The 13,264-nt window shown below is 38.7% G+C and overlaps 1 protein-coding gene across 1 annotated transcript; it reads left to right on the top strand.

Annotated features, from left to right (window-relative positions):
* Positions 1-719: 719 nt before the first annotated feature.
* LOC149002542 (putative thiol methyltransferase 2) lies at positions 720-8,752 on the top strand. Its single transcript, XM_089137620.1, has 8 exons — positions 720-923; positions 1,052-1,182; positions 1,365-1,451; positions 1,886-1,986; positions 2,068-2,167; positions 2,373-2,419; positions 7,769-7,847; positions 8,364-8,752. Exons 1-8 carry the CDS (start codon positions 836-838, stop codon positions 8,469-8,471), a joined length of 741 nt encoding a protein of 246 aa, XP_088993746.1. The 5' UTR covers positions 720-835; the 3' UTR covers positions 8,472-8,752.
* Positions 8,753-13,264: the final 4,512 nt, after the last annotated feature.

Raw genomic sequence — 13,264 nt, 5'->3', positions numbered from 1 at the left:
ACCACGGCATCATGCAGTACCTCACATGCCGTGCGAAGCCTAGCCACACCCCTGTCCTATGAATTGTCCCATTACATGGAAAAATATCTCCCCAGCTTCGTGAATGTCTATCTATTCCTTGTCAAATCGAGTCTTTTTGGGGTTTGAAAACCCTTCTTCTTGTCTTGGAAGACCATGCGATTGGCTATTGGATAGGAATGCCCGAGAGAGAATTCGACATCAGTCAGCATCCGACTATGTCAACATTGCTGGGGGCGGTGGCCAATTTTGAGTGTCTGTACTGGGCAACTTCTAGGGTGACCAGGGTTTATGCCACTATGTCTCATTGCATGAGGAGAGGATGAGTTGATCGTACCTGGGCTCTTGCTACCATTAATTCTTGTGGTCCTCATCTATTGCTACTGCACCTTTCTAGTGGACGACCATAGTTCCCTTCCCATGTGGTGAGTATATGGGACTGGCAAAGGCTATCTAGAAACGTTTGATGTTAGTGCTATACAAAGCTGATAATCACCACACAAGGCTCTCGCATTTAGCTTTAGAGGTGATAAAAAAAATAAAATAGAAATTAATTTCATGGACTTCAGGACTTCCAAGTGATTCATGCAATTCCAAATAGCAAGATTTTGAGGTCGTGATTTCATCTAGTGATGAAGTGGTCCAATTCAATATTAGCATCACACACCACTTCTTTTTGTGATACGAAGAAATAGTGGACTTCCATTCTTCTTTCTTGCATTTCCTCCCTTTTGATTCTCTTTTATAGAGTGTTATATCCTATAAATAGGATAGAGAGTTCTAGCAAGACTCAGGAGAGTTTCAGTGTATATTAAGAATGGAGATCATTTCAGTGGCAAATAATGCTTATGATGATCCAGTTTATGTAAAGCTGCAGGAGTTGGTGCACACAGATGATCAAAATGGTAACTTAAAAACCATTTAGTTAACTCAAGCAAAATGCTTCCATAAATATTTATAGTAGTGCGATAGTTTTTTCAAAATGTTTCTTCTTTTCATGAGATCTATTGTTTATTTTCGTTTGTCTAATCAGGTGGTTGGAACAAATGTTGGGAGGAAAGAGTAACACCATGGGATTTAGGAGAGCCAACACCCGTAATTCTGAATCTTCTTCAAAATGATATGCTACCGAAAGGAAGGATTTTAGTCCCTGGATGTGGCAGTGTGAGTTTAAGATATCTTTAGGCTTCTCTGCAACTTCATTTTTTTCTTTCTTTGAAATGATTCAGATCTTTCAAGAAACTTGGTAATAGTCTTCTATTATAGGATTTGTATGGGAGTCCAGAAAGGCATTTTAAGAGTGCAAAGCTCGTTGAGATATAACAGTTTCATGCATTGTATGGCAGGGATATGATGTGATTGCAATGGCTGGCCCTCAACGCCATGTGGTTGGTCTGGATATATCAGATCTTGCCCTAAACAGAGCTAAAGAGGTAAAACATCTTTCGAGAGAGAGAGAGAGAGAGAAGATTGGTTAACTAGCTTATATTCTAATGTCGATAGTTGGATCGTTTACTATATAATGGCCTCGACGGTCTCATGACAGAGTTCATCACTAACTGTAAATATTAACTACAACTAGCAGACCAGGTATTCCATACTCTGGGGTAAAATGCTTTAAGTAATCTTATGCTTAAACCCCAAACCCAAACAAGAGAGAGGTAATACAAAATTTTCTTACATATTGCTGGTTTATTGATGTTTCTCCCTTAGAGAAAGACTAGAACCTTTGGGCCAACATCTCTTTTAGGCACTAATCCACTTGATAGAATTTGAGTTGCTTCTAATTTTGCTTAAAATATAATTTTATTTATTTTCTGGAGATTATTTCTGTTCTTCTGCCAAAAATGAAAATTGCCAAGACCAGCTCTCTTCCACATCACCAAATGCAAATTATATCAGCTTTCTCAAGGAGGATTTTTTCAGTTGGCATCCTACTGAGTTGTTCGATCTCATTATCGATTACATGTAAGTCTAAGACTATGAATGATCTATTGCATTATACACTAAGAATTGATTTAAATGCTAACATCAAATTGGGAATTTCAGGTTTTTTGTTGCCATTGAACCATCAATGAGGTCAGCTTGGGCGCGCCAAGTTTGCAATCTCCTAAAACCAGAGGGGGAGCTAATAACACTAATCTGTCCAGTAAATACTGATTCTTTCTTCCCTCCCCTCCCCTCCCCTCCCTCCTACACGACAGTCTTTATTACATCCATATATCTAGAAAAATATGATATATTATCAAAGAATTATTGTTTTTTGAGCACCTTCGATATGCCACCAAAAATAAATACATTTTTAGGTGAGAAAAATAAAATGTATTCACATATATTTTTTTTTTCTTTGACAGATTAGCAATCATGTTGGAGGACCTCCATTTGGTGTTTCAGTGGTTGAGTAAGTGTTTATGTCTATCTCAATACTGTTAATGATGAAAATAATGATATTGAAAATTATTTTATTATTAAGTTGCTGAATAATCTTAACTACTATCTGCGGTTACTACAATTTTTTGGCACTTTATTTATTTATTTGGGTTCAAAAGCAACTTTGATTTGGCTCCCCATACGACTAACACTTCAGAGGCTAAAAGAAAGAATTTTGCAATGTACAGTGGTGTGGGATAGTTCCCCAAACCCAGTTTAAAGTATAAAGTCTAGCTCCTAGAGCTAGGTTGTCCATTTTTATTTTTTTTGGTACGAAGCTGAAAAACTTCATTTATGAACTTGAAAGGAAATACAGACATACATCAAAGAAAATAACAAAATACAAAAGATAGATGCATGAAAAACACAAGGTTCGGTCCGAACCAAGGAATGGGAATTGACAAAATGTCATACATGCAATACACAAGGTCATCCAGGCTAAGGAATGGGTCGAGCCCAATAAATCCTTAGAATAATGGTTGTAACAACCATGGAACGAAAGTTCGTTCATATCGCCTCCCATCCGCGATATGATATATCTCCCGATATTTCCGATATCGTCACCGAAATATCAAATATCTAAACTCATATATATATATATATATATATATATATATATATATATATATATATATATATATATATATATATATATATATATAATTTTCCATACTCTTGATCCCGTTTTCCTCCCCGTGTTTATATTATAAAATAATATATATCTCCTCCTCCTTTCCCTTTGCCTTTTTTTTTATTTTATTTCTTTTATATTCCGTGTGTTTCCTTGACCCTGTGTGTTTTCCACCTGTGTACCAACTTCTTTTCTTCCCTCTTCTCCCGTCCTCTCACGGTTGCAATCGTGCAGCGTTCTTAATTTGAAGACCTCCATAGCAACGAATCTTGGATCGAAAATTTCTCCCACAAGTCGAACGCGAGACGGTCAAGTGCAACTTTCTCTCTCTCTCTCTTTTTCTCTTTTCCTGTGAACTTCTTCTGGTATAACACGAATAATGCAGCGGCTCAACAACGAGACACCGATGGCAGTTGAGACTTGACATGGAGAAATATAAGGGGAAGGTAAAAAGGATTTTTCCTTTAAAAAACAACTACAGCCCTTCAACGATGTCGATTTTCCGGCGATTTCACTGATTCGGCCCTTCAACGATGTCGATTTTCAGGCGATTTCGCTGATTCGGCAAGAAAAAGGCGAGATATCGCCGATTTCTTGGCGATATCCCGTTCATATCATTTCGCCCCACCCTTTCGGTTCGCTGAGTACCGACATCAGCGAATTTCGGCGATATTTCGCCGAAATTCGCGGAAACGACGTTCCATGGTAACAACCACAACAACAATTAAGCACAAGGAATACGACATACGTATCCTCCATCACAAACGTCCAAATAGGCATTACGCCACAAAGGCTGACACAAACACACCATAAAGAAGGAAATACACGCTACAAGGGCGGAAAGATAACACGCCACAAGGGCGGAAACGACAACGGCAAAGACACACCGATAGTGACCAACAACACGAAACTCTCGCAGCAGCAAAGCTTCCAGATCCACCAGAGGCACTTCCAGCTCCGGCGTAAAACCTTCAGATCTGCGGAATGCACGAGACTGTATCTCGCATCTACTTGAGTAATAATTTTTTTTCTTCTTTTTTCTAGATAACTACAAACTTCCACCGGTGGGGAAAAAGATAGCAAATAGAGAAAACAGAGAGAAAGATAAACTAAGATTTTTAGTTTTTCGCTTCTGCTTCCTCGTTCCGACTAATCTGCTCAAAACGAAGTTGAATGCGAAAGATCCGCTATCAGTAGGGTTTGAGGAGGAGAGCCTCGATCCGACTAACTAGAAACCTTGTGGGGTAGGGGAAACTGAGAAAGGAAACTTTGCGGGAAGAGAGACAAAAAGTAGAGAGAGAAACTGAGAAAGGAAAAATGCAAAAGATCAGAGAGAAACAAAGGGAAGAAAATACCCTAAACAGAGAGAAACAGAGGATCGAAGGGAAAGATGCTAAGAGAAACGAAGTGGAGAGAGGAACGAAGGAAAAATAAGAGAAGATGAGGTGAGACAGATGGAGAATAGAGCTGGATAGAAGAAGAAAGGAAACGAGAAAGCAAAAGCAGAGGGAGGTGGAGAGACAGAGGCTCTCCACCTCAAAGCACGGCGCCGATCGAGTTCCTCGAAGGCGCTATCAGTAGGGTTTTCCGCGGTCCAAATTTTCGTCGATCACCGTGATTTTGGAGATTTGATGTGAAAACTGTCGTGTGACCATGAATGTGAGCTAAGTTGTCCAAATAGACAAGACATAGGAGTATAAGAAAAAACCCTCTCAAAACTAGAACATAGACTAGTGATCGTCTGAACCAAGTTGCAAGAAGCCCAACCAAGAGAATTGGGCAGCCCAAGAAGGGCATTATTTATATGTAGTGAACTTTCATGTTATTGTCAAATTTCACTAATAGTTGGAAACTAGGTTTCACATGTGTCGAGTAGCCTGAGTTGAGTTAAAATTTTGATAACTTGGTTAAGAGTTATGTGGACTAGATTCAGGTCAAAGATGATATAACTGGCTTATAGATCTTCGGGTTCAAATAATAATCAAAAATGTAACCCAAGTCATAATAAAATCAATGAGTCTAATGGTTTTCCAAAACCTAGACCCAAATTACTCAGAAATTGGGTTTAGTAAAATAATTAATCCATATTCTAGCACAATAGAAGAACCAAGCATATCCATTAGTCTGTAAATAAAGGCTTATCTAAAGACAATTTAAATACCCAATCCAAAGTTTAAATAAAACCCCAAATACATAATTCAAATAAGACTACTGAATAAACTCCTAACATAAAAACAACTGCTAACAGTCTCTAAACATCTAATCCATAATGGGTCGTGGCCAGTGTCTTTCTGTATCATAGCCATACCCCGTACACCGCTACACCATCTTGTGATAGTGTCATCTAAAAGAAGGGAATACCCACTAGGCAATTTCCACTAAAGCCGTGAGGGGAAAACAAACACATCCCTAATGCATGAGTGTAGTCCTAGAATGCTACACAATATCATGTATCAATATGCTAGCCTCTAACCATTACATCATTAACGTAATAGCAGTTCTCTAGGAGGGTCCCACTTATCATTCAACCAAGTGTCCTGGGTAAGATTCCCATTTCGCACAATGACCGGTGGTTGAGGGTTTTTGAGTCCATCATCTTCTCCATCTCTTAAAAATAAAAGTGCACGACCATTGGTATAGGATTGGCACGTGCCATGGGCCGGATTTGCCTAGCCATGCAAGGGTCCTCTACTTATTGTGCTATCTAAAGTTAAGCAATACCTTTCCTCAAGCTACAACTATCTCGGTTCAATATCCTTCACTATCCTAGGAGTACCACTGATCCTCAAGCTCCAACTATCTAGGATGAGCCCCCCCCACCCCAACAACCCTTTGTCAAACCTGAAGCTACAACTATCTCGGTACGACATGAATGGTGACCAGGGTGCTTGGAGTCCTCTCACAACTCCCCCATCCACTCTTGGGCGCCCACCAATACCACTCCTCCACGCTATGTATTGCCAACCTCAATACCCCTATTGATAGAGTAGTAGCACTCAATGTTACCCTAGCCATGCAACTAAATGATGCATTTGAACATGTTATAATGCATAACCATGTGCAAGCAGAGGTTGTAGCCACTGCCTCCTATTCAGTATTTATTGTGTGATTCCCCATTCCAATATAGCAAGAGAAAATAACAGTCCAAGTTTAATAGACAAAATGGAAATTTAAACAGAATATCATGATCCCAATGCATGCATGGTCTAACTACAACACATTTATCATAACATACAAGATAAGATACAATTCAGCAGTAAATGAAGTAAAGTAAATCAACCCTAGGTTCTAGCATCCAATTCCCTTGACCTTGACTTGTGGGTACTTCCCTTACATTTTGGAGGCCTCCCCCTACAAGGTTGACAGGTTCTGTCGTTCCAGACCCTAGGCAATACATTATTTGAATTAATTTACGTGTGGTATGTGCTTGAAAGACAAATAGGGCCCATTGGGTATGTTCAGTAAAGGGTGTTGATTGAAGAAAAACCTAATCACTCAATCCAATCGACCAGTGGCTCCTATTGTCGCAGCTGGCAGCTCCCCAGAATCTAGGGTTTCCTCTACAGGTTCCGAACAAGGATTCCTTCAAGTCCATTGTCCCTATGCAGTCTTCCATCTATAATTGCTTCATTGTTTGATACGTATCTTGGGTCTTTCCATGCCCATCTCTTGGGGAGAACTCCCTAACTAAAATCTGCCCTTAGAATTAAATTCTCTTTTCCATGGGAGGGAAAATACTCCTAAAATAGCCTCCTGCCGTCCTGCGTATGCAAGGTCAAATAAAACTCAGAAGGGGTTAGTAAAAGTGTAAAACATGCCAAGATTTAGGCGAAGGTTCCCAATGCAACAGCCAACTCACTTCCTAAAGAGTTCGATTGCTTCTCTCAATGTTTTAGGCCTCTAGCTCTCTAGCTCTCTTCAAGTCCCTTCATTAGTTGTAGGGTTTCGTTTTAAGGGTCAACTTGGGGTTTAGATAGGCTGTCTAGGGGGTAATTGGGGCATTGTCAAATCTCATTCTAGCTTAGATTCAATTTCCCATACTCCTATTCCAAGCGACCGGTTGGTGGGTAGGTCGATCCGACTGACCGCCACATTTCCCACCGATCAACCGCCAGGTTTTCCTAGCCTAGATTGACAGTTTTGTGGACCATTTGCACCTTCACATAATGGAGGCCTCACTTGGGCTTTATTACCTCTTTGTTTGATTCCAAGATGCACATTCCCATAAAATAAGCGGGCCTTCCTTCGTTTGGCTTCTAGCATGGCCGTCTGGTTTGGGTCCTTGTTCCCTTCTTCCATTACTTCTGAGTCCGGCTACTAGTTATCCACATGAATGTACCATGGGTTGGTAGTAGTTCTCCGGTCGGGTGTGGGTTCGACAAAGTAGTTATGAGTTAGTGTATAGTTGGGTTATTACAAACCAAGTTTGATAAGGCCTACTCACTAGTTTCTCAAAACCAAGTCTGGAGAAAAATTATAAACTGATTTTCTAACTGTGATTCCAAGTTCCTACTAGAAGTTACAATGAACAAATTGTCAAAGTTCATCATAAAATAATTACAATGTTGTTTCATAGATTTAGCATAATTGTGATCACCTTTAAACTCAACTTAATCAATTTCACTACATGTTACTTGTTATATTCACTCTTCATTGATTGATTTAATCATCAATGTCATGGCTTTGTAGTTACGAAGAACTACTATATCCTTTGGGCTTCAAGGCACTGTCTATAGTGGATAATGAACTCGCAGTTTCCCATCGCAAGGTATGTAAAATCTCCCTCCATTAAATTATATAAAAAACCAGCCCATTATATTATAGCAGCAGACATGTCATTTCATTACAAGGATGAAAGGACAACGCATGAGTAAACTATATAGGGTACATTATGGAGCCTGTCAAGTTGGTCTGCAAGAAATTTTCTTTTCTTTTCTTTTGAAACGGGGAGAGGGTGTTAGACTTTATGGTCTACAAGTTGAAACTTAGTTGAGCAACTTATAGAATATTCTGGCAGTTGGCCAGGATTTAACCAACCTATTAAGGGTGATGATCTGAATAGCATATTCTTTTGATTTAAGTCTGAGTTTTAGATTGGGTGAAAGTCAATCTTTTTTAATCTTTATTTTTGTTTCTATTGAATGATTTCAAGATAGAAAAATCAGACAAAGTTCAAGTTCAATTGATGTCAATAGGACCTTGTGTTGCAAGCTTAAACCACTTGTTTTACCTTACATATTGATGAAGAATGATTATTTCTTCTCTTCTTTTTTTTCTTTTTAAGGGAAAAGAGAAGTTGGGGAGATGGAAAAAGTCTTTTGACCTACCTAACTATCAAGAACACCATTTTCTCAAACTTGATGATCCTTTGAATGTTGTTGATGGTTTATGAAATTGATTGTCAATAAAGAAACATCCTTATGTAGTTACACCTTTCACTGGTAATCTATGATAATGAACTTCTGTTTTTTATTTTCTTGGTTAGTTTTCCTTTTGGTTAGGGGAATGGGAGTGAATTGTTTTATGAGAAGTATAGTACAATATCATCAAAATGTAATGGCACTTATTGAATGAGAACAATATACTTCTATGGTAAGAGAACTTGAATAATTAGAACATGTGGTCGTAGCATTCATACTTGCAAGTGAACAAGGCTTCTTAAGTAATATAGAGGTACAAGGGATGTCATTCCGGGGGAGAGTAAAAATCCCCCTACTTCAAAAACATTTTATTTCTAGCCCACGAGTCTGAGATACAGAAGCTAAAGAGGATAAAAATTGCTAATGGAAACCGAACAAATGAACATTCAATCCCAAACATGATATAGTTTATTCATCTAGTCCCCCCCCCCCCTTTCTTCTCATACAATCAATTTAATCTCCACCCTTATCGACAAGATTCCCAAAGATACCCATTGTGTACATGGGATCCCTAACATTTCAAACCCTTTAAATAAAAAAAATTTAGAATGTTGTTTCAGTAGATGTAATTTTGTTATTCTTCAATCCTAAGTCAAGCATGCATTCCACATTGTTACATGAATAAAAACACACCACGAAATTCATGAACATTGGCCAAGCACTTAGACATTAAGAATAAAATTGAAGGAAACAATAGGAAGGATTGAATTATATGAAAGGATAATAAAATAAAAAATTATTTCATGTAAGAATCTATTTAACCCTGGCAATGGAAATTTAGAACATCATAGAGGAAGAAGAAAAAGGAGAAAAAGAAAATAAGGGAAACATCACTCTAGGGTTGAAGAAGAAGACTCCAGTAGCAACCCACATCTCCTCCTACTTCCCATGAAACTAGCTCCCCTCAAAATCGTCTCAAGTAGCCTCTTCCACCAAAGAACGTTTTTGTTAAAGTGTCTTCCCTTTTGATAAGTTAGTCTCCTAGATTGGTAGGTCTCTCTTTGATTCAATATAATGCATTCCAAAACCTCCTAAACTAGAATCAAATACAACTCACAAGCAAACTCACTTTCTAATTACATTCTGACCAAAAAGCAAACAAACTCCCTGAAGCCCTTAAACCTCCTCATTTCTACATTTTTATTTGGAGAGTCTTCTAGAGTTTGAGTGCATCCTAACTTTGTGCACAAGCTTCCCTTTTTTGAGTGCAATAAAACCTTGGCCAAATTTTCTTCAAATTTCCATGATGCTCCTATAGGATTTGGTTGGTGATTTCCTTCAAGCACAAGTAATAAATCTTAATTAGGATTTGCTAGGAAATATATGAAATTACTAAAGTTAAATAAATTAAAGTGAAGGGTGCCAAATATTAATTTTCATGCAATATTAGGATAAATTGATATAAAACAATTGTAAACACATGAAAATGTAGCCAATTAGTTAACCAAAATAGTATGCATAGAATGAACTTTTCCGTTGTAGCCAATTAGCTAGCCAATTAGTTAACCTTATTGGTCATCCACATATGAGTGCCCATGAGCCCAACCGTGCCATATGCAACCCTACCAATGAATGACACCCACAGTGAGGCTGTGTCCCCTCACAAGTTGGTTACCGGCTTTGGGCGCCCACCAACCAAACGCCACTGCCACGGGTCATTCAGCCTTTGTACCCCTACCGAAAGAGTAATGACATGATGGGTGATAATGAACCATGTGCAAGTAGACATCCTGGATATGCATTCTAAACTACATGTTCATTCTAAGGTTCCAAGGGCACTGGTCAAGCCACAACCTCAGGTAAAGTCCAAGCATAACTTTGCTAACCCATACCCAAACCATAGCACATCATGATTCAGTAAAGCATAGATAAAGCATGATTCTAGATAAATTCAAATTCATTTATCAACAAAAGAATCATATAAAAATAGTACATAATACATCAAAGACATTTAATAGTAGTTCATGCTTAGAACATATACATACATGGTTGAATTCCCTCATCTAATGAGTAGATTATATCCTTTCAAAAGTAAACCAAACGATGGCCCAAACGTCCCAAAATGTGCTAAATAATTATTAGTTTAAGTTAGAATTACATTAGAAAGTCATATGCCTCAAAACATATATTCAAATTCCGTATAGCAGGGGGGGTTGGTTGCCTGGGATGGTTGCCCCAATTGACCCAGGGGGTAGGGTCATCCCAACAGGTAGGGGGTGGATTGTCTGGGGTGACCCCCTCGGTCAACCCCTGTCAGGTGCACGAATGGCAACTTCACGGGTTCTCGTCGACTTCGTTTTTGGTTTCTAATGACATCCAGACCACCCAAGGGTTCTCAAAAACTTTCCCAAATAATGGTTAAGTGCAAAGAATAGATCAGTCTTATCCTAAATCTTCCCATAAAGGAAAATTCAACAATCTAGAGTGATTGTTGAATCACTCATATGGTTAGATCAAATCAGGGTATAGGTTCCCTTGATTAAATCGATCTTTCCTCACGATTTTCTTGACAATAATATCAAAATTGATAAATTGGGATAGTTGGAGGGATAATTGATCTTCAATTTCGCGATAGAAAACTTGGATCATTTTTTGGATCAATTCCACAACTTCCTCCTCTTAATGGGCTTCTCTAACATGTATTGGCATTCTCTGATGGCTAAGAACAAAATAATCCGTTTAAGGGCAAAAACGGCTTTAAATAGGGACCCACAAATCAAAAACTCAAAATTGCCCTTTTTCAACTGTGGACACCTGGGGTGGTCGCCTAGGGTAACCCACCCAAGAATTGCTCCAGAAGGGTTTTTTTTTGGGTGGTTGCTCTGTGGCACTATCATACCACCTAGCACGCACTACTAGAGGTTCTTACTTGTACTTGCGGACTGTCCAAAAGCACATCTGTGAACTCCTAATTCACCTTCTCAGTTCATCATTGTTCATGTCAAATCTTCTTCCAAAACTCAGCAGACATTAGATTCTTCATCTTTACCATCCATATCCATTGGTTCTGGTGTCCACAACTACCTTTTATTGGCGTTCCGGGTTCTTGTACCTAGAAGACGGGATTCGGGTTAAGATCCTAGGGGATTTCACATTCCTCCCCACTTAAGACAAATTTTGCCCTTAAAATTTGAAGCATACTTGGGTTTCAAAGAAGTAGGCATATTTTTCTCTCATTTCATATTCCTTCTCCCAAGATGCTTCTTTGGGAGTGTAATTCTTCCATTGGATCTTAACCAAGGGTAAGGTCCGATTTCGCAACTGCTTATCTTGGTGATCCAATATCTCTATTGACTCTTCTTTATAGGTGAGATCCACACCTAAGCCTTCATCTTCTTGTTGTAGAAGGTGCTCTAGATTCTCTACACATTGCCGCAACATAAACACATGGAACACATCATGCACATAGGCCAATAATCATTTTAAAGTTAATCAATATGCGACTAGTCCAACCTTTTCAAGGATCTCATAAGTTCAATGTATCAAGGGCTGAGTTTTCCCTTGATATTGAATCTCATCATCTTTCATAGGTAATATCCTCAAAAAAGCTTTTTTTCCAACTTGAAAATCAAGATCAGTCTTTCTTCTGTCTACAAAAGACTTCTGCCTAGACTATGTTGTCTTGATCTTTTCTCTAATCATATCAACCATTGCACTTGTGGCTTTTATCATTTCTAGACCCAAAATCCATTGTTCACCAATTTCATTCCAATACAGAGGAGTTCTACAAGTCGGCCCATATAACACCTTGAATGGAACCATCCTAATGGTTGATTGGTAACTATTGTTGTCGGAAAACTCCACTAGTGCTAAATCCTCACAACAGTTTCCACCTATATCCACCACGCAAGCTTAGAGCATATCTTCTACGGTCTAAATAGTCCACTCAGACTGTCCATCAATTTGTGGATGATGAGTTGTACTCAAGTTCAACTGGGTTCCCAATGCTTTTGTAGACTACTCCAAAATGGAGTGGTGAACCTTGGATCTTTGTCCGATACAATACTAACCAGTACACCATGCAATCATACCATGTTATCCCCATATAGTCTAGCCAACTTATCCAGAGTGTAAGTAATCTTCACGCATGGGAATAAAAAGTGTTTACTTCGTTAGTCCATCTACAATCACCCACATCGTGTCATTCCCTTTCCTAGTACGAGGCAAACCAATGACAAAATCCATTAGGAATAGTAAGTGGTTGAAGAAGACCTGATGATGGTTGTCTAATAGCTAACTCTCTGACACGTACTACATTTGGCCACGAAATCCTCGACATCATTCTTCAATCCAACCCACCATTAGTGCTCTTTCAAATCTGTATACAGGTATTGCTAGGATGTACTATGAGCACTGGCTGATGTGCTTCACTCAAAATATTCTTTTTGATTTCTTCTACAATAGGAACACACGGTCTTCCTCTATATGTCAAAGCACCATCAGTAGTCACGAAGAAATCTGACTTTACCTACAGATTTAAGGAAATCTTCTCCTTTTAATTTTGGATCGGAAGATTGTAGCTCTATGATTCTATTCCTCAAAGTCAAACATGCTAACGTAGCTACAAGTATTACATCAGATCCTTCTGGCACAATTTTAGGTTCCAACTTCATGATTGCATTTAGAAGTGGCATGCTAAGAGAGACCAAATCTATCTCTTCATAGTTGCTCTTTTACTAAGTGCATTGGCAAACACATTGGCTTTTCTAGGATGATATTGAATGTCACAATGGTAGTCCTTCACCAGTTCTAACCACCTACGTTG

The sequence above is a fragment of the Hakea prostrata genome, chromosome 10, assembly GCF_041222555.1.
Source record: "Hakea prostrata isolate BN-2017 chromosome 10, UWA_Hpros_2, whole genome shotgun sequence".
Taxonomy (NCBI): Eukaryota; Viridiplantae; Streptophyta; class Magnoliopsida; order Proteales; family Proteaceae; genus Hakea; species Hakea prostrata.
Note: the sequence above shows the minus strand (reverse complement) of the source record. Positions and strands in the feature narration are given on the sequence as shown.